Source organism: Staurois parvus, unplaced genomic scaffold, assembly GCF_062004578.1.
Source record: "Staurois parvus isolate SC_StPar_1 unplaced genomic scaffold, SC_StPar_1.0 ptg000048l, whole genome shotgun sequence".
NCBI lineage: Eukaryota > Metazoa > Chordata > Amphibia > Anura > Ranidae > Staurois > Staurois parvus.
In genome coordinates, this window is record NW_028317844.1 from 14,797,548 (window position 1) to 14,821,668 (window position 24,121).

The 24,121-nt window shown below is 41.1% G+C and overlaps 2 protein-coding genes across 6 annotated transcripts in view; one reads left to right on the forward strand and one right to left on the reverse strand.

The window, feature by feature from the left end:
* Window positions 1-522: 522 nt before the first annotated feature.
* On the reverse strand, window positions 523-12,469 carry LOC149470356 (thiosulfate sulfurtransferase/rhodanese-like domain-containing protein 3). Its single transcript, XM_089665206.1, has 4 exons — window positions 12,118-12,469; window positions 5,665-5,838; window positions 2,827-2,986; window positions 523-863 (listed from the first exon to the last, which is right to left on the reverse strand). The coding sequence occupies exons 1-4, from the start codon at window positions 12,221-12,223 to the stop codon at window positions 797-799; spliced, it is 507 nt and encodes a 168-aa protein (XP_089521332.1). The 5' UTR covers window positions 12,224-12,469; the 3' UTR covers window positions 523-796.
* The window catches only part of USP45 (ubiquitin specific peptidase 45), a 214,479-nt gene continuing 202,457 nt past the window's right edge, over window positions 12,100-24,121 (forward strand). For 2 of the 5 annotated variants that reach the window (XM_089665199.1, XM_089665201.1), the window contains exons 1-2: window positions 17,522-17,692; window positions 21,358-21,466. In XM_089665199.1, coding sequence (XP_089521325.1) covers window positions 17,684-17,692; window positions 21,358-21,466 — 118 coding nt within the window. In that variant the 5' untranslated portion in view covers window positions 17,522-17,683. Of the gene's footprint in view, window positions 12,566-17,520; window positions 17,693-19,710; window positions 19,841-21,357; window positions 21,467-24,121 lie in introns of those variants that run through there. The other 3 variants (XM_089665202.1, XM_089665204.1, XM_089665203.1) reach the window with 3 other exon arrangements.

Consider the following 24,121-nt stretch of genomic DNA (forward strand, 5'->3'; position numbering starts at 1 on the left):
TACCGGGGGGATAGCAAGGCCTGAAAAACATGGGGGAGGGGGGGGGGGTCACATAGGGGGATACACTACAGAGGGTCACAGTCAACTTGTGGAGTGCGTTTAAAACTCTGCGCTGCCACTGATTTATCACATACATTGGTTAAGCCAAGCTACATAGAAAAGTCTATTACACATCCAAAATATATGTTGCTATAAGACGGTGTCTCTGATGCAGTCTGTGAAAATCATACTGCTTTGTAACACAACATACAGCTTAAAAGGCATCTCCCAAGCATGTAAGTTAAAGTATTTATGCTTATCCCATGTTGCCCTCAAAGACAAAATAAAATAAAACCAAAAATAACTCTCACCTGTTCTGTATTTGTAACCTTTTTTTTTTTGCTTATTTAAATGTCCCCAGTGTCAATGCCAAGCTTCCCATGCTTTTATTTGACAATATCTTGCCTATTAGCCTTGAAAATTACCCCACATTTACTTTGACTTTTGCCGATTTCAAGCAGGAATGAATTACACCCAGGCACATTTGCTCATCCCTGACGAATCAAGCATTCATTAAGAACAAGATCATATATACAAAAGAATGCATAACATAATAAACCATCAATAATGTAATATAGTTCTTTGGTCATTCTGAGTCACAACCCAGTGTTAAAAAGGGACCAGTACTTAAGGGGTACATTCATATTCTGTCTATGGTAAAATTATGCTATAATGCACTATGCCCTTTGTGACATTAACAATAAGTAAAATATATCTCAGGTAGATCTTTGAATGAATACTATAAATTAGCTGTGGCTCATTGTGATTTTTCTGGCACTTCATGCCTAGTCCAGTCATTAAATCCTCCCAAATAATGATGGATCCTAAGGAGAAGAGACATTACATATTAGTGTAAAAAGTACTCATTACATAAAGTTTAGAGTTTGCACAAAGTTTCCCATATTATTTACTTACTAAAAATGTATTATCTAAAAAAATACATATCTGAAACACAATTAAAATTGAAACTTGTGTTAAAGGTCAAGTCCAGGTTTAGACTATGCTTCTTGTTACACCTATATTTAGGGTGTAACATTAAACATAATTGCATACATAATCCCCCAAACCATCACCCCTCTTACATGAATTATGGGGTGCTTCTTATTGCAGAAACTGGCCATTTTTTTCATTCAGCACAACTGTGCGCGGCTCCACCCACACAGCTGCATCAGCCATTCAATGATTTTGCTCCCAGGGAATTACTACATGTTACTACATGGCAAGGGGGGACTGTGCAAAGTTTTGCCAGTGCTTCTCTCCTCCCTCACCCCCGAGTAGTCCATCTACACTTCCTTCAGCCCAGGGCTGTACCTCTGATTGGCCCTGAGCCCAGAGCAAAAAAAAAAAAAAAGCAAGAGTGTGTGCATTGCACCCAAGATACACCGATTGCAGGTGCAAAGCTCTACAGACAACTTCATTGAAAGAAAAAAAAAAAGGTCAATGCACATTAATCGTGAGATCAGAGTTGCTGCATTTACTAGATTTTTTTTGCAAAAGGTGAACCTTTAAGTACACCTAAAGGCTACTGTATGACAGTCTAAATAAGTCCCAAATCTAGTTACTAAGGGACATACAGGCCTCATAAATAGATGGATCAAAAAAAAAAATTAAAAAAAAGGGAGGACATTAATCTAATAATTGGCTGCTCTCGAATTGGAATGTTGAAAAATGTTTCTTCGATCAGAACTGAAGCCAAACAGCTGCAGGATGACCAATATATGCCAACGACTGGGTGGGCCCCACTGTCAGAATACAATAACGCAGCGGGGAGGATTCCTCTATCTATTGTTATGTGAGAATCTGTTTGGGTTTTTTGTTTTGTTAGTTTTTACTCAGCCTGCTGGCTAATCAAAAGAATTAAAAAAAAAAAAAAATCCATATCTGGCTAGCTTTACTTTTTCTTGCCTGAGCTACATGTTCCTTCACTTGTGTCTCACATGTTCCCCTTCCCAGATACTGCAGCTCACAGTGTGAGGTAGTCAACAACACAAGCAGTGACAAGAGCCACGTCCCCCGCAAAATGCTTTCATCCCAATTTAGTGCTAGCAGGCACAGTCTACATGAGATTGGCAACCATCACAGAAAACAGGTTGTACGGACTCACCCACACAGCTGGGTTTGACAGGTACAGAGGGACAGTGCACAGTCCCCAACATAGAGCCTGGGCATCCAAGTCCGTGCTCTTGTCCTTGCATACCCGTGAAACTCAGCTGTGCAGATGAGTCTGTACAGCCAATGCGCTACTATTACTCAATATGGGCTGCCTACATGCAGCTCACTGCTAGTACAAAAGCAAACACACGGCTCTTCACGCTATACATGGCTGAACGCCTGTGTGAATGAGCCCAAAATATGGAGTTATTAATTCTCAATGATTACAACAAAGATTCTAAAAGACATATTTCAGTCGGTGTCTAACAGGTTAGAAAAACCTGCATGTTGTTTATATTGGAGGGCTGGCAGCCTGTCAAGATCTGCTCTCTAGAACAGTGGCTGTGTTGTAAACTTTGAAAGTTTAGGCTACATTTAGGCTACAATCACATGGTTGCATCATATTTGTAGAGCTCTACTCTGTGCAAACCAACAGCTGGAGCTGCTGTTTGCACATAATCTGCTTATCATGGAAATAGTGCCTCTGACCTACCCTGGATGCAGACAGTGTGGTATGGGCACAACTTCACTATAATTTTCAGATAATGGAGTCTAGAGTTCCAATTTGAATAAAAAACAAAAAAAACTAAAACAAAAAACACAAAAAAAAAAAAACCAGACCCTTGATCTACTTACTGATTGTATCCCAGTGATGTTGCTACTTCTAAAGCTTTACCACTTCGAATCCCTGCCAGGCAAGAGAACACTAGAGTGTTGGATTTTTCTGGAAGCTTTTTATGATATTTTGCTTCAAATTCCTGGGGGGTCAGTTGTAGTGCAGCTGGCAGATCACCCACTAAATACCAAAATACAAGAAAATTAAAAACACTTGTAGAAATAAACAAATAGTCTTCTAAGACATTGAAAATGTACACACATAAAAATTTATGAATGGTAACATAACATACCTGAGTTATGCAATACACAAAAGACTGCATTAGCAACTTAGAATATAGCATTTAAAGTAGAAATTCAAACAAAACCTCTTTTTATTGGTTTTGGGTAGAGTAGGGAAGGCTTAGAAACTTGATAACCAACCTGCACCCTTTTGGCATTTATTGAGCAACCCTTGTATAAATCTTTGTTTTTTGTTCAGCTTACTTGGGCCAGTGATAAAAAGTCACAGAAGTACACTTATTTCTGCACTCCAGTGACCCAGATTCAGCCAACAGTGGGATAAAAGCCGCTGTCAGCTGAAGCCACAGAGCCGGTCTGGGCTCTGCAGGGATCTCGACTCTAGAGCTGGGATCCATTTGGATGCCTGGCTGGTAGCTGGCTCAGCCTCTCAGAGAGTCTGAGCTAGGTGCGCCCGCCCACTGCTCAGTCAGGCAGTCACAGCTCCCTGCTCAGTGAAAACTGAGAACAGAGCGATCAGCAGTCATGTGATTGCTCAGTTCTCTGTCTTGGAGCTGGCAAAGACAGCTGCAGCATTGGACCAATGCTGCAGCCATACAGGTGAAAATGTATGTTTGTTTTTTGCTATCTCATACTTCTTCTTTAAGTCTGAGTTTTTTCCCCACTATGTTTTTGTGTTTTTTCCCCTCTGATATTTTAAATGGAGATTGCTGAGTGGTAAATGCTTGCAATACTGAATTTTAAGAGGGTTGTAGGGACCAAAAATGTGCAAACACTGACATGTAAAGGGGCTATAATAGCAGTTATCTCTAGCAGTCTCATGTAATGTGTCTCCTGAAGCATATTCCCAGTCTCCATGAACTCCTTTAGCATGTTCACAGTCTATCTCCTGTAGCTTTACTGCAGTCTCTGATCATCTCTTGTAGTAGCCCTAGCATAATCTTTGAGCATATCCTGTTGTATGTCAGCAGACTGACAGCTTTCTGTAGCTTACATTCACAAAATATAATGTGAATAGACCATTTTAAAATAGCTTTGGTCCAGAGAATACGGTGGCGTTTCTGAATCATGTTCAGATATGCCTTCTACTTTGCATGATAGAGCTTTACCTTGCACTTTTGGATGGCAAGGTGAGCTGTGTTCACAGACAGCGTTTTTTGGAAGTATTCTCAAGCCCATGCAGTGATGTCTATCACAAAATCATGCCGTTTTTAATGCAGTGCTGTCTGATGGTCTGAAGACCACAGGAATCCAATGTTGCGCTTCAGCTTTGTCCCTTGTGCACAGAGATTTCTTCAGATGCTCAGAATTTTTTGATATTACATGCTGTAGATGATGATATATTTAAAGTCTTTGCAATTTTACATTGAGGAACATTATTTTGAAAATGTTCAACAATTTTGAGACTCAACCTTTCACAGCCCATCTTTATTTATGAGACTCTCACTCTCTAAGATGCTCTATTTATACCCAATCATGTTACTGACCTGTTGCCACTTGACCTAATCAGTTACAAGACATTCTTCCAGCTCGTTCTTGTTAGTACCATTTACTTTGCCAGCTTTTTGTTGCCCTATCCCAACTTTAACGTGTTGGTGCCATCAATTTCAAAATAACCTTATTTTTACCTTAAAATAGTATATTTCTCAGTTTAAACATTTGATATGTTTTCTATTTTATATTGTGAATAAAATATGGCTTTATGAGATTTGCAAATCATTGCATTCTGTTTTATGTAGATTTTACAGTGTCTCAACTTTTTTGGAATTACGTTGTACATGAAAAGTTAGCTAACAAAAATATTTCTTATTGTAGCAAATAGATTACTTTGTTTTACAGTGCAAAAATGACAGTCGGAAGCCAATGAGTTGCTATGGGTAACAGGAAATTTTCAGCACACTTCATACATAAGCCACTAATGCCCACTGCCTTAGAACTCTAATTTTATTAGGTCTGGACTTCCTGCCCAATATAGAAAACCACTCCAAGTACTCTTGGAGCCATTTTGTTGCAGGAAAAAAATTTGCCTGAATAATGGTGGGAGCTATGAATTTATTTACAACTTCACTCACCAAGCCCCACTATTAAAGCACATAGTGGGTCTGAAGTCCAGGTATTGCAAAGTGCCCTTTCATCCCTTTTTAAAATATCCATAGTGACTCATTATCCAAATCAATTGATTACTTACTAGGCTCCTGCAAATCCGATTTAGGAGCGGAGCAAAAAAAGCAATTCTGAAATTGAGTTATACTGAAAATATTATTACAGCCATTTACTCAGGTTCAACATAGGGGAAGTAGACCTCATCTATTTAAAGTGTAACTAAAGACAAAACTTTGTTTAGTTTTGTATAGAGTGGAGATGGATTAGAACACCTATTAAGTTCTTACTGCTGTCTGTACCCCCGTTATGGAGATTCACTCTCTCTATTTGTCCTGTTTATCGTTATCACCGATAGTGAAAAAATATAGAAAATCCCAAATTTTGGGTTGTCTCCAGAAAAGTAATATAAGGGGAAATCTAATGGGGATAGGGGTTATAACTCTCCCTTACTCTATCCAAAATGAAAAAAAAAAAAAAAAAAACCTATAGTTCTACTTTAATTTTCATATTACTTACATGGAATATTTATTGTTCCCTCAATACAGCCATATTCTTTAACTTCCCAGGGTTCCCGAACGTCAATATGAACAACTCCATCATTCTTCAGCAGGTCCTTCAGTTCCTCGTATTTAATAGTCACACCAGGACTAACAGAGAAATGGCGAACCACATGCCATCCTGGACTTGAAGCTGCAAAAAATTCAATGGAAATGTTACATTATCCAAAGATACTTTTTCAATAAAATGCTGAATATTAAAAAATCATAAACAAATTGTATAAAAGGCACATTTAGGAAAGGAAAGAATAGTTGTACACTATGTTCAGCTTAGGATGTATCATAGGAAAGCATTCAGAACTGACATTACAATGCTTCTAGACATCCACCATACTTTTCCCTTTTCATGTCAAGTATGCAATGTCTTATTAAAGTGACCTTGTCACCACAAGGTTACCTATACATAAAGCCCTGCCTGTAGAAGAAGAGATGATATAATTATCTTTCCAGTGGCCAGGGGGGTTGCTCTCCAGCCGCTTCAGGTATTCAACACGTCAGTGTATGTCCAATATCTGCTCCTTCTGCTAGCTCGTATGACTTTACTTTTTGTTTTAAAAGTAAGTATATCACCTCTTCTTTTACCGGTTGGATTTTAGAAATTACCCCGTAGAGACAGGGTCACTTTAAATGAATCTATAAAACAACAACAAAACAAAAAAAACATAACAGAATCCAGACATGAAACATATATATAAAGCAGTGCTATTGCAGATTCTATTTTATATACTTCCCCACACCCTTACAGAAAATTGTGGATAAAGGGTGAGCAAAAAAATCCTTGTAATAAAAAAAACAGAGGGGTTGATTTACTAAAACTGGAGAGTGCAAAATCTGGTGCAGCTCTGCACATAAATCAATCAGCTTCCAGTTTTTTTTTTGTCAAAGCTTAATTGAACAAGCTGAAGTTAGAAGCTGATTTGCTACTATACACAACTGCACCAGATTTTGCATTCTTAATTTTAGTAAATTAACCCCATTGCCTCATGATTAGACCAGCATTTAGACATTACTAATGCTAAAGTCTTAAACAAAGGACTAACAATAGGGAGCATGTTGAGATCAAAGACTTATATAGAGATGAATGGCCTAGATCGGTGGTTCTCAACCATCAGGCTGTAGCCCACTGGGTACCATGGTCTCCCCTTTCCCTGGCCTCTAGCCAGCTGCAGATTCCTTTAACTCCCCACAGTGCCTCCCAGCTACTATAGTGCTCCCCAACCTCCCATAGTTGCCCACAGTATCTCCGCACCCCCAGAGCCTCCATAGTGCCCCCCCCGGAGACTCCATAATCCCCCAAGCTCCAACAGTGTCCCACACTGCACCTTATGCTCCTACAATGCTCTTTCAGAAACCTCATCAGCTACAGGGCCACCAAGACTGCTGCAGAGTCCCCTAATGCACTCCACAACCCCCATCTCCCCCACAGTGACACCCAGCTCCATCCAGGGCCTTTCAACATTTTCATGCATGCAGTCCCATACTTTTATTGTGCAAGCATAAACTTTATTCTTTAGGAGGCAGGCAGCCCTAAGGGTTCATTCACACAGGCACATAAAAACAAATGCAGCTTCTTATCCGAACAAGCCAACAGAATATCCTGTGTAAAATATGCCTGAAAGTACTTCCGTTTCCAAGAATCTTAATGCCATTACAATATGTGTGCATGCCTTTACATGTGTACAATTGTCCTAGAATGCTGTTTTTTTTGTTTTTTTTACAGGAAATGTGTTGAAAGTATCAGAATGATGGCACTAGTGCAGTTCTGTTACTATTTTTTTTTTTTAAGTCCTTTAATTCAACACATCATTACATTGCCAGAAGCAGTGGCCTGAGTGGGCCCAGAGTATTATAGTGCTGGACTAGTGCTGAATGCAGCCAAATGCAATGTTTTTCACACCCCTGTGAATGAACCCTAAGGCTTCATTCACACGGGCATATGTATATTTTCTGCACAGAATGCAGGTACCCGCTGGTAGAAGATAATGCGTAAACTACGTAACTAAAGTATTTGTGTTTAAATGTGTACAATTCTTCTAAGGCCCTATTCTCATTTGTGCTAAGCTGTGGGTAACACAGGGAGGGGTTCACTGCAATTAGCTGCAGGGGGGAAGCACCATTGAAAGCAATGGGAGGCTGGCAGCTCTGGCAGCTATTTGCAGCAGATTGCATGTAATTGCTCATGCTGCGATTACCTGTGACTGATTGGACCCCCATTCTATGGTGTGCATGGGGCCGAATAGCTTAGGTGTGCATGTGCGTACACATGTAAAGCAATGTAGCTGTGTTCAGATCTGTACATAAAACAACACTTGTAATTTCCTGCAATAAAACCCCAAAACGCACTATGCTTTTCTGCAGCATCTCCATTGAAATCTATTTAACCAAAAATGCAGCATCTGAAAAAAGCATAGATATGAACATGTCCCAAAGAAAGCATTGTTAAATGGAATGTAGTGTGTTTCTGAAAAAAAGCACAGGTGTGAACCAGGCCATAAGGCTCGGTTCACACTGTGCGTTCTGGTTGCGGGTAGCGCACCAGTTCCTGCAACCGCATCGTGCTGCTCTTAGCAGATGTGTGGTACTGCCATTCATTCTGAATGGCACTCCCATGCATCTCAGCTCTCAGTGTGATTGTGGGAACTGCAGGAAAACCACATTGTCAAAAAGACAATGTGGTTTCCCTGTGGCCATGTTTTCAGAAAGGTGCATGCACCTTTTTTGTGTGGAAATGCGGGCACAGCAGCCCATTCAAATGAATGGGCTTCCATGCCCGACCAAACGGGGACTGTGCAGTCCGCAACAGTGTGAACCATTGTTCAAAAAAATATGCGAGCACTTGACACGCCTATACGCATTTGCAAAAATGTGGCTTAGGTGCATTTTTCAAACGGCTTTTCTCCTGCCAGGAGAAAAGTATTTACAAAAGTCCCAGCGTGATTGAAACCTTAACTATTTCCGGATGTCACTGGACTTTCCGTGGTTGTACCGGAGTGATGCCCACAGCTAAAGGTATCACCCCAGTACCACTTTTTAGAGCCAGCAGTCTGCTCGCTTGTACAAGCAATTGGAGTGGCTACTATGCTCAATTGCTTATACAAACAGCAGGAGTCCCACCCATTGGGAGTCCCGAACGACCAGCCAGCGTTTCCTTCGGCTAACCGGACAGCTGAACAAAGCCATAATCGGCTTTGAACAACTCTCCTTTATTGTCCTAGCATGACTTCCGATTTACTCAAGAACTTTTGGTGCCATTTTTAAAAATCTGAAAGCATTCAAAAACACAAATCTTGGTGTTTTGAATGCTTTCAAGTGTAGAGGAGGGATTTGGTGTCTTATAGACCCCAGATCTCTCCATAAAAATACGACGTAGCAGAATACATTTTGGCCTAAATTTATGAAGAAATTTGATTTTTAAATGTTATGTTTTATAGCAAAAAGTCAAAAATATTGTTTTGTTTTTTTTCAAAATTTTCAGTCTTTTTTTGTTTATAGAATGAAAAAAAAAAAAAAAAAACAACACACAGGCGATCAAATACCACCGAAAGAAAGCTCCATTTGTGGCAAAAAAGGACATAAATGTAATTCATGTACAGCATTCTATGACCGCGCAATTATCAGTTAAAGTAACGCAGCGCCATATTGCAAAAAAATGGCCTGGTCAGGAAATGGGGTCAATCCTCTGGAGGGCAAGTGGTTCAAGTTTTGCCTATGGATAGTAAAATTTACGCTGTTTGTCGCTATTGCATGGGCATGTGTGACATATTTAGTATCCATTTACTTGGTGTAACATTATCTTTTTTATTTTATAAAGAATTGGGTTATTTATTGTGTTTTTTTACAATAAAATTTAAAAAAGTATTTTTTCCTAAAAACTGCTGTTTAAAAACCAATGCGCAAATACTGTACGACATTTAAAGAAAAAAAAAAAAAAGAAAAAATCACCTATTGTCTAGGACAGCCTTTCCGAAACCAGGGTGCCTTCAGTCTTCTTCAGGTGTGCCTTGTTAAAATGCCCCAAAATTGTATAGAAGCCAGCAGGTGGATCAATCCTGTCTTTTAGTACACAAAGCCACAGGTTTTCACTTTTATGACCTTCTAGCTGCCAGCATCCTAACAACCAATGACATCATCAGTTGTAAGGAGGATGTCGATTGCATGCACATCATCCTTGTTTGGCCCTCTCTGGCAGCACTGGGGTCACATTAGCAGAGTGAGGGAGAGAAAATGAGAGAGACACACTGGAATACTAGTTAGTACTAGTGTGCAAAGGTGTATGCGCTTTGAATGAATAAATCACCTGACGTTAGGTGTACTGGATGTGTGTAGAATAGGTTTTTACATTTTAGATTGGGGTGCCTTGAGATCCATAATTTCAAAGGGTGCCTTGACTGAAAAAAGGTTGAGAAACACTGGTCTAGGACCTCTGCTGTAAAAAAAGTAAATAAATAAAAAATAAATTTTATATATATATATATATATATATATATATATATATATATATATATACACACATCAAAAATTGGAGCAGGCGACTCCTGTTGTGTTGCAGATCTTATCTGTTGGAGATCTCATTAACCTCCCTAGCAGTATTCCCGAGTGCAGCTCGGGGTAGAATTTCTATACCAAGAGCGGTAACCCCGAGCTACACTCGGGCTTACCATGCGGCGCTGCTCTGGGGGTCCCTGCAGCACTTACCTTGTCCTTCGCTCCCGCGATGTGTTCCCTGCAGCGTCCCCGGCCATCTCCTCCGGCCGATGCCGGCATCCAGCTTCTGTGTTCCGGTCCCTGTGACGTTGGGATGTACAGGCGCCGGAACCGGCGGGAAATTTGAAATTTTTAAAAAATGTCATTTTTGCTGTCATTGCTGTTTCAATGCATTTCACATATATTTTGTCCCTACTGCTTTGTCCTGTGCCCTGCCTGCATTTTGAATGTTCTTTCTGCCTGGAAACTTAGAAAAGTCCATGGCGTCCAAAAAGCGTCCCTTTACGTCAAAAGCGGTTTTAGACCAGCGATAGTAAATCAGAACCACTTGCAGAATTGAATGATGATTTGTGGGGAAATTCGTCAGACACTGAAAACGATTTTGCGACTTTGCTCAGCAATGTGCGAATTTGCCTCTGTATTTCAAATTTCAGTGTTTTTGGTTTGATTATAATATTGAATTACATTTATTATTATATTATTTTTTATGATTATTTATTAAATTATAATTTATGATTTCGTGTTTCAAATTTTATCATATCCGGAATGTTTAATAGACTCTTGTTCGTACAGATTTCAGTGAGCTATTCCTAAATATTACAGCCTACAATAAAAAACTACATATTTCCATGCAAAAAAATGGTACCGCTTTCAGCACAAAAAAAAAAAAAAAAAAAAAAAAAAAAAAAAAAAATCGGAAAGAATCATACTGCCAAGGAGGTTAATGATGTGCTCCCATAATTCCATCCATATAAAACATCAAAAAACAAAATGATTTTTTATATGGATGGAATTATGGGAGCACATCATTAATGAGATCACACCCTGCACAAGACTCTGCTTTGTTGGAATTCCAAATACTTGGGCCTCATGCACACAGGATGTTTAACCAATTCAGCTCTAGGCCAGTTCTGGCACTTTTTGTTCACATTTTAAAATCAGCATTTTTTTTTTTTTGCTAGAAAATGGCTTGAGACCCCCAAATGGGTAAAAAACCCAAAGCAATATATATATATTTTTTTTTTCCTAGATTGTAAGCTCCAAGGAGCAGGGCCCTCAACTCCCTCTTGTATTGAACTGTATTGTTACTGTATTGTCTCCCAATACAATGTAAAGCGCTGAGCAAATCGTTGGCGCTATATATATAATAATATGATATATATCTCGAATGAGAACAAGATCTCCAAGTTGCAAAAATTCTCTCTTTACTTCAAGTGTATCTTCATACAAACAAACTCTTGTTCATATATATATATATATGTATTTAGCATAATTTTTTTTTTTTATTTGATTTATATATAAAATCATTATATAAAAAACAAATTCTAAATATATACAAGAACGAGATCTCCAAGTTGCAAAAATTCTCTCTTTACTTCAAATGTATCCTCATGCAAAAGTTTGTTCATACACTTAAAGAGAGAATTTTTGCAACTTGAAGATCTTGTTCTCATTATATATATATATATATATATTTTTTTTTTTTTTTTTTTTTTTTGGGGGGGGGGAGGGTCCCATTTGGGGGTCTCAAGACATTTTATGGCAAAAAAAAAAATGGCGATTTTAAAATGTGAATAAAAAGTGCCAGAACTGGGCTGGAGTTGAAGTGGTTAAACGTCCTGGTGCATGAGGCCCTCTGAGCAGAGTCCTGTGCAGGGTGTGAGTCTGGAGAGGGGAAGCCCTCCATAGTGCGGTGTATAGTCGTCACCTGGTTGCTGTGCCCGCCGGATCCCTCGCACGGCTCCTCCATAGCCGACATGCTGAGCGCACACCGTCCTCACAGAGACACACAACCGAGCCAACCACACCGACATGGCACCGGTCACCAGGGTCACCTCTCACACAGCACCGGAAATCTCGTCCTATGTGGAGGGAGGGGAGAGCTCTCCGGAAATGACTGAGTGACTCCGGTACTTGTCCCCTCAGAGGCCGGTGTCAGCGCTGTATATGGTTAGAGGAGTGCAGGGCTCTGTATTAATCATTCAGCACTGATAGTGTGCCTGTGGGGCCAGTGCTGGTAAAGGCCGCTCTGCCTGTGTAGGAGGACTAGGTTAGCGGGGTGGGTGGGCCGTGCAGGCTTCCGTAGTTGTGTGTTGTCACCCTGTGTGGGGGGGACACGTGGGGCTGAGTGACAGTACACAGCTGCAGGACTGCTGGTAAGTAGTGTGTTCTCCTTGTCCTCTGTACACTGTTACAACACACAGGGTCAGTCCTAGGTGGGCACATTGGACACTGATACACTCCCCCAGTATACATTGAATTGAATACAATGCATCTGGCAAGTGGTGCCTGTAACATCAATGTATGTACAAGGAAGACTGCAATTGTCCTTCTGAAGATGCTCATCTGCTGGCTGCCCTGACTCTCTGCTCTCTCTGCTCACTTGCAGCACCCTCTGAAGAGCAATCTGCAGTGGATTGTTGTTCACAAAGCATCTGACAAGTGGTATGACACCTCCTGCACTGCTTGTTTTAACCCCTGAAGACCTACACCTGTATTGCCCTCAGTTGCAGCGTGTTTGTGGCATGGCCCCAGTCCGTTGAGTGGGTTCCGTTCAGTAAGTGGTAGTGCCAAACACCATGGGGAAATGTTTGCTGCCTTGCATCACGGCCATGGCATGTGTACAACTCTGTCCGCTGCTTTTGCAGCTTAAAGAAGAACTCCATGGAAAAAAAATATTCTTCCATGCAGTGGGGCTGGGCCTACACTGCATGAGTTAAAGTGTTACTAAACCCAGGACCATGCATTCACTATATCTGCTCTCCCACAGTACACACACCAAGGAAATGCAATTATTCTAGTAAATATAAACTGCTAAATACCTTTTCTCATCAGCATCAGTCTTCTGACATCTATCATTGTGCAGCAGAACACTGGTTAAAGCTTTTAGGAGGAGTTTTCATTCTTTTCTCACTGTCCTATGAGACTGCAGAACCCCTGACCTCTGTCTGGACAGTTCTGATTGGCCCTGTGATGATCACATGCACTCTCTCAAGAAAAAAATAACTCTCTAGCAATGCACACCAAACTGAGCATGTGCAGCTTGCCCCAAAGCTCTGTTCTATCAGGAGATGAATCAGGGACAGTGGAAGAAGGGGAGGATCAGAGAAGACAGGATCACACAGCCTTTTTACACAATGCAGTTGAGTTTTACACAATACAGTGAGTATAACAAGCATGCTTTACCGCCTGTACAGATTGATTTTACTGTTGTGGGTTTAGTAACACTTTAAAGTGGAGCTCCGGGCTCCCCCACAAACAAATTAAAATACTGTAGCTGTGTTTTAATATTAGGGCACTTACCTGTCCAGGGGTCCAGCGATGTCTTCACCTGAGCTGATTCTTTAATCGGCTTTGGGAGTAGGCATCGGCATCTTAAGTAAGGGAAAGCAGAAGTAAAATCTTGTGACTTTACAGCTGGTTTCCTATTGTGCATGTGCTTTGTGAATGGTCCTGCAGGCTCCTGGGACCTGTGAAGTGTCCCACAAAGCTGCAGGGGTTAGGAGGGGGCCGAACTTCCAGCTCAGATGGCCATGGTGATCTGACCTGGAAGTGGGAGGGGGTACCTGTCAGAACCAAAAATTGCCAAATATGGCAGTGGGGGGGGGAGGCAGTCTTACCCCTTTGGGTGCAGTTCTGCTGTAACTACTCGTTTTGTCAAGGGGCACACCGAAAGGCTATATTTACCCAATCCTTCGATACTCCAGAAAACCGTGCTTCCCCACATCCAGCAGTGCACTGTTCCTGCTCTCCTCATGTCCAGAGCTGGTCTATGGGCGTGATGACGTCAGAAACAGTCCATTCACAAGACCACTAGTGTGCACGGGGGCAGGAGCAGTGGGGACTTGTCTTATGCTTAGAGGGTCGGCGGATTAGGTAAGTGCAATTCCCCAGACAAAAACGAGCAGTTAACCCATGCAGTGCGGGCTCAGCTCCATTGCATAGGAAAATAAAAATGTTGCCCAGAGTTCTTCTTTAACCACTTGCTTACTGGGCACTTTTACCCCGTTCGTACCTAGGCCAATTTTCAGCTTTCAGCACTGACGTACTTCCAATGACAATTGCGCGGTCATGCAACACTGTACCTATATGAAATTTTTATCATTTCTTTCACACAAATAGAACTTTCTTTTGGTGGTATTTAATCGCCACTTGTTTTATTTTTTGCACTATAAACAAAAAAAGAGCAAAAAAGTTGAATTTTTTTTTATTTGTTTCTATTATAAAATTTTGCAAACAGGTATTTTTCCTCCTTCACTGATGTGTGTTTGATGAGGCTGCACTGATAGGCAGCACTGATGGGCACTGATGAGGTGGCATGGATAGGCTGTAGTGATGAGGTGGCACTGATGATGCTGCACTGATATGCAGCAATGATGGTCACTGATAGGTGGCACTGATGGGTGATACTGACAGGCGGCGATGGCTGACAGCACTGATGGGTGGCGCTGCATGGCACTGGTGGGAGGCACTGCTGGGTGGCACTGCAGGGCAGTGATCATCAGTGCCGATCTGTCACATTTGCTGGTTATCGGCAGTACTTTCCTCACGCTGTGACAGCATGAGGAAAGTGCTGCAGATAACCAGCAACTGTATTTACTCTGTGATCTGCTGTGTCATTGGACACAGCTGATCATGTGGTAAAAAGGCGCTGTGATTGGCCTTTTACCTCATCACATGATCAGCTGTGTCCGTAGCTCAGAGATCGCCAGGTGCACGCTGCTGGGGGCGTGCAGGAGGATGTGTTCTGGGAGGGTGTCATATGATGCCCTCCCAGAACTGGACAACCGCACTGTAGTTGTCATTTGGCTATAGCGCGGTTAGCAAGTGGTTAAAGTGGACCTTTAGTCAGAAAATTAAGTCCTTCTAAAATCCAGTAATCTCACTCTGCTCTGCACATGCTCAGTTGCTCTCTATTCTTCAGCACTATACCAAAACTGTAGAGACGACAGCCTAAATATTTACTGCTGCTCAGGGACTCGGGGCTTCATCAAAATAGCAATCTCCATCAAGAAGAAGCAGGAACAATGCTGGAGGCAATTTATAGCTCACACTAATTTTGGTGGCATAATTCATAATATGGATCCTTGCTAAAGAACATTATTTTTTTTATCAAGTTGTTATGTGTAAGTTCCATTTTAAAGCAGAGCTATACTAAGCAATGCATCCTTATCAATGAACAGTTTAACATCCCTCACTGGCACAGTATCTTCTACCTGGCTTCTTCCAGGTGTTGGGCTTCGGCCATCTTTATTTAAAATCCCTCACTGGCACAGTATCTTCTACCTGGCTTCTTCCAGGTGTTGGGCTTCGGCCATCTTTATTTAACATCCCTCACTGGCACAGTGTCTTCTACCTGGCTTCTTCCAGGTGTTGGGCTTTGGCCATCTTTATTTAACATCCCTCACTGGCACAGTATCTTCTACCTGGCTTCTTCCAGGTGTTGGGCTTCGGCCATCTTTATTTAACATCCTTCACTGGCACAGTATCTTCTGCCTGGCTTCTTCCAGGTGTTGGGCTTCGGCCATCTTTATTTAACATCCCTCACTGGCACAGTATCTTCTGCCTGGCTTCTTCCAGGTGTTGGGCTTCGGCCATCTTTATTTAACATCCCTCACTGGCACAGTGTCTTCTACCTGGCTTCTTCCAGGTGTTGGGCTTTGGCCATCTTTATTTAACATCCCTCACTGGCACAGTATCTTCTACCTGGCTTCTTCCAGGTGTTGGGCTTCGGCCATCTTTATTTAACATCCTTCACTGGCACAGTATCTTCTGCCTGGCTTCTTCCAGGTGTTGGGCTTCGGCCATCTTTATTTAACATCCCTCACTGGCACAGTATCTTCTGCCTGGCTTCTTCCAGGTGTTGGGCTTCGGCCATCTTTATTTAACATCCCTCACTGGCACAGTATCTTCTACCTGGCTTTTCCAGGTGTTGGGCTTCGGCCATCTTTATTGACTAGTATGGGATGACTTCTTCCTGGGAATGTACAGGACTGCAGTCATCCCGGCACACAGGTGGTGCGCTGGAATATAAACTTAGCTGCACATGCACAGCACAGTATACATTACAAAGAAGACCGCAAGCAGACAGGTAGATTTATTTTACTGAAGAAGAGAAATTGCATCTCTTCTGAAATAAAAAGCCTGCCTGCTTGAAGTTTGCAGTGAAAACAAGACTTTACTCCCATTTAAGGGAAAGTACAAGCATACTTTTTATTCTGTTGTCCTGCATTGACTGGGTCCCAGGCTATGTCCTGGGAACACAGTGTGAAACATAGACCTTCCTAGTGCTTGACACCCAACCAGCATGCTCTTCATCTCTGCCCCAGGGACTACAAACTGCCCATACCTTTCAATTTGCTGCTGTCAGCTTCTGTCTCTGCTGCTATTCAGAGCTCACATTAGGTGGCTTTTAGTGCCCAAAAGAGACAAGCACCTTTCAGGACAGCTGAAGGACCTCCTTGCTTCTCACTGACCCTGCTCTCCCTACCTGTGTGTGTTTTACATGCTGCTAAGCAGTAGGAATGAGCTCAGGCATGTACAGATAGCTATCCCACCAAGAAGCTATCACTCTGGATCGTAAGCAGTAGGGCATTTGTATTCTGACAGCAGGGAGACTCCCACACCTTGTGAAAAAAAGGGGGAGAGAACAATGTTCTTGGACAACTTGCCAGCCAACTTGCTAACAACCGAATTAACCTGTCTAACAGTATGCGTTTATAACAGGGGTTTAGTTAGCACACATTTGCAAAGACTCCCACACCTCCCTGCTGTCAGAAGACACTGATCAGCGCCCCAGCCTGTTGGCTGCAGTGCTGATTGAACTGAAATTTTCCAGCAGCTCCATTCATGAGAAGTTGATCAATAGAGTGCCAGCCAATGAAGTTGGAGGAAGAACAGCATCTGGAAGGATTCAGGAAAAAGATGCTGGCACAGGTGAGGGACCCCTTTAGGATTTTGGACTTCTGGAGAAGAGACAAGTATAGTGGCTTTAGTTCCTCTTTTAAACCAAAGTTTACTTAAATAGTAAAAAAAAAATACAAATTTAGCACAAGAGATATTATTTACCCCTGTCTGTACTTACTTGCTGTCTTTTGGTTTAGCAGAAATCTTCTGCCTCTGATGCCCTCCCCCACCCGTACCTCTGTAATCTTCCGGTGTGTCTGGGTTAAGGGAGCTGTGACAGGCACTTGGTGAGAGTTTTAAAACCAGACAGGAGGGTGCAAACGCCTAGTGCATTACCAAAGACTTTTATCAAAACCAAAAGCCAAGGTATGAAAAAGGTGAGCATGGCATAACACTCTGGGGTCAATTCGCTGAGAAAAATACACTTTGAATTTTTGCGTTAAAATAACTCATGCGGTATTTATCTGAAAAGTAGTCAGTTCACAAAAAAACATGCGTTATTCACCGAATGCTTTAAATATTTTTGTTTTGCTATATTTATCACTTAAACTTAGCATTATTTTTGGTATTATTTTCGCAATTTTCTTTTTAACTTATGAACACTGCACTAGAGGAAGAAATAAATGCACACAGAGATATGAAACTGAAACTATTCTAGTGTGCTTTCATTAACAGGAGGATCTCCCTCTGGTGAAATGTTACAATTTACTTTCATTCCTGAGCTCAGGGCAGAACATTTCCACACTGATACATTGTATTCTTTTAATTTACTGACCAACACAGAGTTCCCCTCATTGTTATTATGTGTATTGCTAAAATACCAACTGTCTACTGTCACATGATAAATGAATGTGTGTGTTCTTTAGTGAATTGACATTAATGATTTTAACAAATGTGCGGTATTTAGCTCACATTCAATATTTTACTTTGATGAATTGACTCTTTTATTATCTCATGCGATATTTCTGAAAATGGGTCACTTGACCTTCATATTGCATGTGGTAACCTTTAGTGAATTGATCCCTATGTGATGATCCAGCGACAGGGCAGCATCACCAGGTCCAAACTGCCTCCCGAATAGGCCAGCTAACGCGTTTCAGAGGACGTACCCCCTTTCTCTTTAGCTGGTTTTAATAAAGGTCTTTTGGTAATGCACTAGGCATTTGTTCCCACCAATCTGGTTTTACAGTTTCTGTCTAGATTCCCCTATCTGAGGAGGGCAGCATAGTTGGAGAATCACCGTGATACCATTTTGATACCTATACATCTGAGCGCTGGGGAATTACTACTTACTCAGCAAGAGTTCTCAGAATATGCCCAACCTTTCTGCCCAGCTACTCCATTCATAGAATCCAGTACTACAGCGTCTATGAATGAAGCCTTAAAGCGGTAGTAAGCCACGTCCATTAAAAAAAAAAAAAAAATACCCTGCATGGTAAAGCAGTGGGGGTTAGTTACTAAAGCTGGAGTGTGCAAAATCTGGTGCAACTCTGCATAGAAACCAGTCGGCTTCCAGGTTTTACTGCCAAAACTTAATTGAACAAGCTGAAGTTAGAAGCTGATTGGCTACCATGCACAACTGCACCAGATTCTGAGTGCTCCAGTTTTAGTAAATCTCCCCATAATGTGCTAGTATGCATTACATACTAGCACATTATGCAAAACTTACCTTAAAACTAAGCACTCCAGTGGTTCTCTGTCACTGCTGCAGAGCCTGCCATCTTCACCTGGTCTTCCTTTTGGGTTCGCAAGCTCTGGCCATCTGACTGGCTGGGCAGCAATGATGTCACGCCCACGCATGCGCATGGTAGTCTCGGGACACAGCACAGTGCTCTGAAGTATAACGGCAGGGGTATGCCATTCCTTCAGAGCGTATGCGCCGGCTGCAAAAAAACTTGAAAATCTCCTAAGCAGTGCATGTTTAGTTTACCTACAGGTAAGCTTCATTTTATGCTTACATGTAGGTAAAAATATACAAAGTGGGTCCACTTCCACTTTAAATAGTGAGAGAGTTTTATCAAGTATGCATAATGCCTTTTTTTCCCTTTTTGTTGTGGTATTTTGTATTGTATGAATTGCACATTAGCGTGTGACATGATCCAAAACAGTACCAAGTTTTGCAAGGCAGAACATGATGCGGTTACAAAACCTAAAATGGTACCATACACACTACATGATCCTTTATCAGCTAACTTCTTCTTACCTCTGCCAAACTTCAGTCTTGCCTTACGATGGCTTTTTATTGCCGTCTGACCTGTGATCTTCTTGTTTCTAGCAGCTGCTTGTTGTACGCACAATTTATGTGGTGCCATGTAACCTGCCAGCTTCTTTATGAGAGTTCTAATTCCCAATCCAAGGCAGACAGCCCTCCATACACCTCTTGGGCATGCAGTATGTGCCCTGCAAGGGTCAACTGAAAAGAGGAGTGTTGCTATAAAACCACGGAATACTTAAAAGCTGGTGAATTTGAAAACGTTATGTAGATTGAATGATGAAAACCTATTTGTGATGTAATCCACCAATATGTAAGTGTCAGTTGAATCTACGTATTTATTTCAACTTTGTGATTTAAGCTCAAAACAGTTTTTGTATTTGCAAATAAGGCAATATATTATTAATTGTTCAGCTGTATGTTTAAGTCTAATTTAAAGGTAAGGGCTAAGCAATTTCTGACCCAGAAGTTGCAGGATGCAGTGGTAGTACAGTTGTGCTCAAATGTTTGCATACCCTGGCAGAAATTGTGAAATTTTGGCATTGATATTGAAAATATCATGATCATGACAAAAAATGCTCTTTTATTGAAGAATGATGATCATATGAAGCCATTTATTATCAAATAGTTGTTTTGGCTCCTTTTTAAATCATAATAACAGAAATCGCCCAAATGGCCATGATCAAAAGTTTACATCCCCTGGAATGTTTGGCCTTGGTACAGACACACAAGGTGACGCACACGGGTTAAAATGCCAATTAGAGGTTAATGTCCCACATCTGTGGATTTTTAAATTGCAATTAGTGTCAGTGTATAAATAGTCAATGAGTTTGTTAGCTCTTATGTGGAAACACTGACTAGGCTAGATACTGAGCCATGGGGATCAGAAAAGAACTGTCAAAAGTCCTGTGTAACAAGGTAATGGAACTTTATAAAGATGGAAAAGGACATAAAAAGATGTCCAAAGCCTTGAATATGCCGATCAGTACTGTTAAATCACCTAGAAGAAATGGGAAGTTTGGGGATCTCTTGATACCAAGGCAAGGTCAGGTAGACCAAGAAAGATTGCAGCCACAACTGCCAGAAAAATACAGGCTGCTCTGGAAAAAGACAGTGTGGTTGTTTTGAAGGAGCACAATATGATGACACTTGAACAAAAAGGAGCTGCATGGTGGAGGTGCCAGAAAGAAGCCTTTACTGCCTCAATGACACAAAAAGGCTTGGTTACGCATGTCAAGATGTTGTCAGACATATTGTAACTGGGCTTTTTTGTGGCATTGGTGCAGAAAAAGCTTCTTTCTGGCACCTCGACCAAACAGCTCAATTTTGTTCAAGTATCACCGTATTGTACTCCTTAAAACAGCCACACCATCTTTTTCCAGAGCAGCCTGTATTTCTTTTGAGGTTGCCTGTGGGTTTTTCTTTGAATCCCAGACAATTCTTCTGTCAGTTATGGCTGCAATCTTTCTTGGTCTACCTGACCTTGGCTTGGTATCAAGAGATCCCCACTTTCAACGTCTTAATAGGTGATTTAACATTACTGATTGGTGTATTCAAGGCTTTGGACATCTTTATATGTCCTTTTCCATCTTTATAAAGTTTATTTTATTAATTTATTTTTAATATTCAAAGCATACTCACCCATCCATTCATGTCTCCATGCTTTTTTATTTGGTGAGAAATAACTTTTTTAATAGTTTTAATAAATAAACCCCTATGTCTTATATGAAGAACCATTGATTTTTCTTGGTGTTTCTACAAGTTTGAGTTTCACCTGAGGAAAAAAAGTGTACTTCACTATCTAATAAAGTGTTCTGCTCTGTTTTCAAGCTGCAAATGAGGGTGAAGGAGCCATCATCCTGGTCAGGTCCTGAGAAAGTGAGAAGGAGTAGAAGAACTAATCGGCCACCAGATGAAGATTCCTCCGATGACATTGTTGGTATGGTTATGATTTTTTCCTATATTAAGTAATACATTACGTTTTGCACCATCTATTTCTGGTTCATATATATGTTGTACAGTATACACCTGGGAGCTCTTTGGGATCATGCACATGGGCATATTGCTGTCTGTACATTGTACACATGTAATATTTGTACTAACGTTTACATGCATGGACCTTCTTGGCCACTGCTGCTGCTCAGGACTAACATGCAGATATCCCCAATGTGTAGTCAGCAACACTGCTGCTGATTGCAAACCATTGATGTTTATGTTCTCCCCTTGAATGAGGCAGTGGAGCATGCGCACGATGACTTCCGCCAAGTCTAGATGACTGAAGGCTGAGAAAAGTCTGTGCATGCATCACCACTGCATGAATAACTCATTCAGGGGAAGGTTAAACAATAATAGAGTATAATCAATGGTGTTGGCTACACAATGTTGATATGTACTTAACAGCAGCAGCGATGGCCAAGAGGCTCCATGTATGCTGCATGGTTGTTAAAGTTAATACAAAGTCTTACATGCATACAGTAAAAAAAAATACGGTCCATATGCAGGACTGTAAATGTAGATTTTTTTCAATTGTTTCAAAAAAGATTTATTAGGGTTTTTAAAGTTTCATACCGTGTACATGAAAACATCAAAATAGTGCAATAGACATAATAAGACAGAGGCAAAGTTGGCCTAGTAGACATCAGTGGCTACAACGACAGGAGACATTGCCAAAGGGGAGGTGCATAAAAGTATTAAGCCCCTGGTTCTCCATGAGCGAATAGATATAGTGTGCCCCTCTGTGCAAAAGAGAAAGAAGGGGTACTCTTTCACACATGGTGGGAGTATAAAAGTGGGGGGAAAAGGGGGTAAGGAAGTAAGTTGGGTGTAGGTTGAGGGAGAGAGAGACCAAGAAAGGAGAGGATATTTGAAAAGAGAACTGGCCTGGCTCGGGGAAAAAAGAAAGGGGGAGGGGGCAGTCAAGAGTGATTATCCCGTGTGGGCCAGGAGCTAGGCATATCGATAGGAAACTGCAGGACTGATCACACTAAGAGTAGGGTATGATCTAAGTTCAGGTCATATTTTTCTCATTTTGGTTTACATAGTTAAAGTGTTAAAGTCCCTTTCTTCATTTGTACCTACAGGTAAGCTTACAGTCAGATGAGACAGGAAGGCACTTCTAAGTGCAGTATTCCAAAGTCAATTTTTAATAAAAGCGGTTAAAAACACTTACAGTGTAGCAGTACAAACAGGCTCTTAAGTACAAGAACAATTTCCAATATTTTGACTGAGGTGATTGTAGCCGTATTAGTGCATTTGCGACAGGAACAATTGAGTAATGTCCGTGATACTTTTTTTATTTGCACTAACATACAATTTTGAGGACAAGCTTTCAGGGCATGTCCCTTCTTCAGAACTAAGAATGATAATTCTATTTGACACAAGAGATAATGGCCTGAATTTGGACATGGGATTCCTCAATCATTATCCAACAATTTTATGACTATCAGCTCAAGCATGACTGCCTCTGCTGGTGTTGTCTTCACCCCCCCTCCCCCCCTCAGACTTTGCTTTTGCTGTGTCTTATCTCTTTTTTTTCCCATCTCTTCTAACATTCTGCTAAATCTTTGTTTCAGTACTGCTTAGACCTGAAGAAGGGGACATTCCCCGAAAGCTTGTCCTCAAAATTGTATGTTAGTGCAAATAAAAAAAGTATCACGGACAGTACTCAATTGTTCCTGTCAATATTTTGACATAACTGAGTTTATAGAACATTTGTTTAGGTCATTACATGAAAGTAAGGTTAATAATATAACTTTGATTACAAAATCTTCAGTTTTACTCAAGTTAGTTGATGCAAAAATGAATACACCCCACAAAAAAAAAACCTACTACATCTAGTATTTTGTATGACCTCCGTGATTTGCAAGGACATCACCAAGTCTTCTAGGCATGGAATGAACAAGTTGGTGACATAGTGCAATATTTATCTTTTTCTATTCTTCAAGAACGACCTCTTTTAGAGCCTGGATACTGGATGGAAAGTGATGCTCAGCTTGTCTCTTTAGAATTCCCCATAGGTGTTCGATTGGGTTCAGATCAGGACACCTACTTGGCCATTGAATCACTTTCACCCTGTTCTTCTTCAGAAATACAACGGCGGCCTTAGATGTGTGCTTTGGGTCATTGTCACGTTGGAAAAGTGCATGATGACCAAGGGCACGGAGTGATGGTAGCTCCTTCTCATTCAATATAGAGCAGTACATCTGTGAATTCATGATATTATCGATGAAATACAGCTCCCCAACACCAGCAGCATTCATGCAGCCACAAAAAAGAACACTGCCACCACCATGTTTCACTGTAGGCACCATGCATTTTTCTTTGTACTCCTCACCTTTGTGACGCCATACAGTTTTGAAGCCATCAGTTCTAAAAACATTTACCATATCTTGGTCTCATCAATCCAGAGTACAGAGTCCCAGTAGTCTTCTTCTTTTTTCAGCATGGGCCCTGGCTAATTTTAGGTGGGCTTTTTTGTACATGGGATTTAGGAGAGGCTTCCTTCTTGGATGACACCCATATGTGCATTCCTCTGCAGTGTACGCCGTATTGTGTCACTGGAAACAATCACCTCAGTATGGCTTTCTACTTCTTT

Bases quoted from the DNA above. Each gene is read 5' to 3' on its own strand.
- LOC149470356 (XM_089665206.1), bottom strand. From the start codon at position 12,223: ATGTCGGTGTGGTTGGCTCGGTTGTGTGTCTCTGTGAGGACGGTGTGC. The intron at 2,987-5,664 runs GTAAGTAATATG...TTTGGTATTTAG, and splicing joins GGGAACAATAAATATTCCAT to TGGGTGATCTGCCAGCTGCA. The intron at 864-2,826 runs GTAAGTAGATCA...TCTTCTCCTTAG, and splicing joins ACATCACTGGGATACAATCA to GATCCATCATTATTTGGGAG.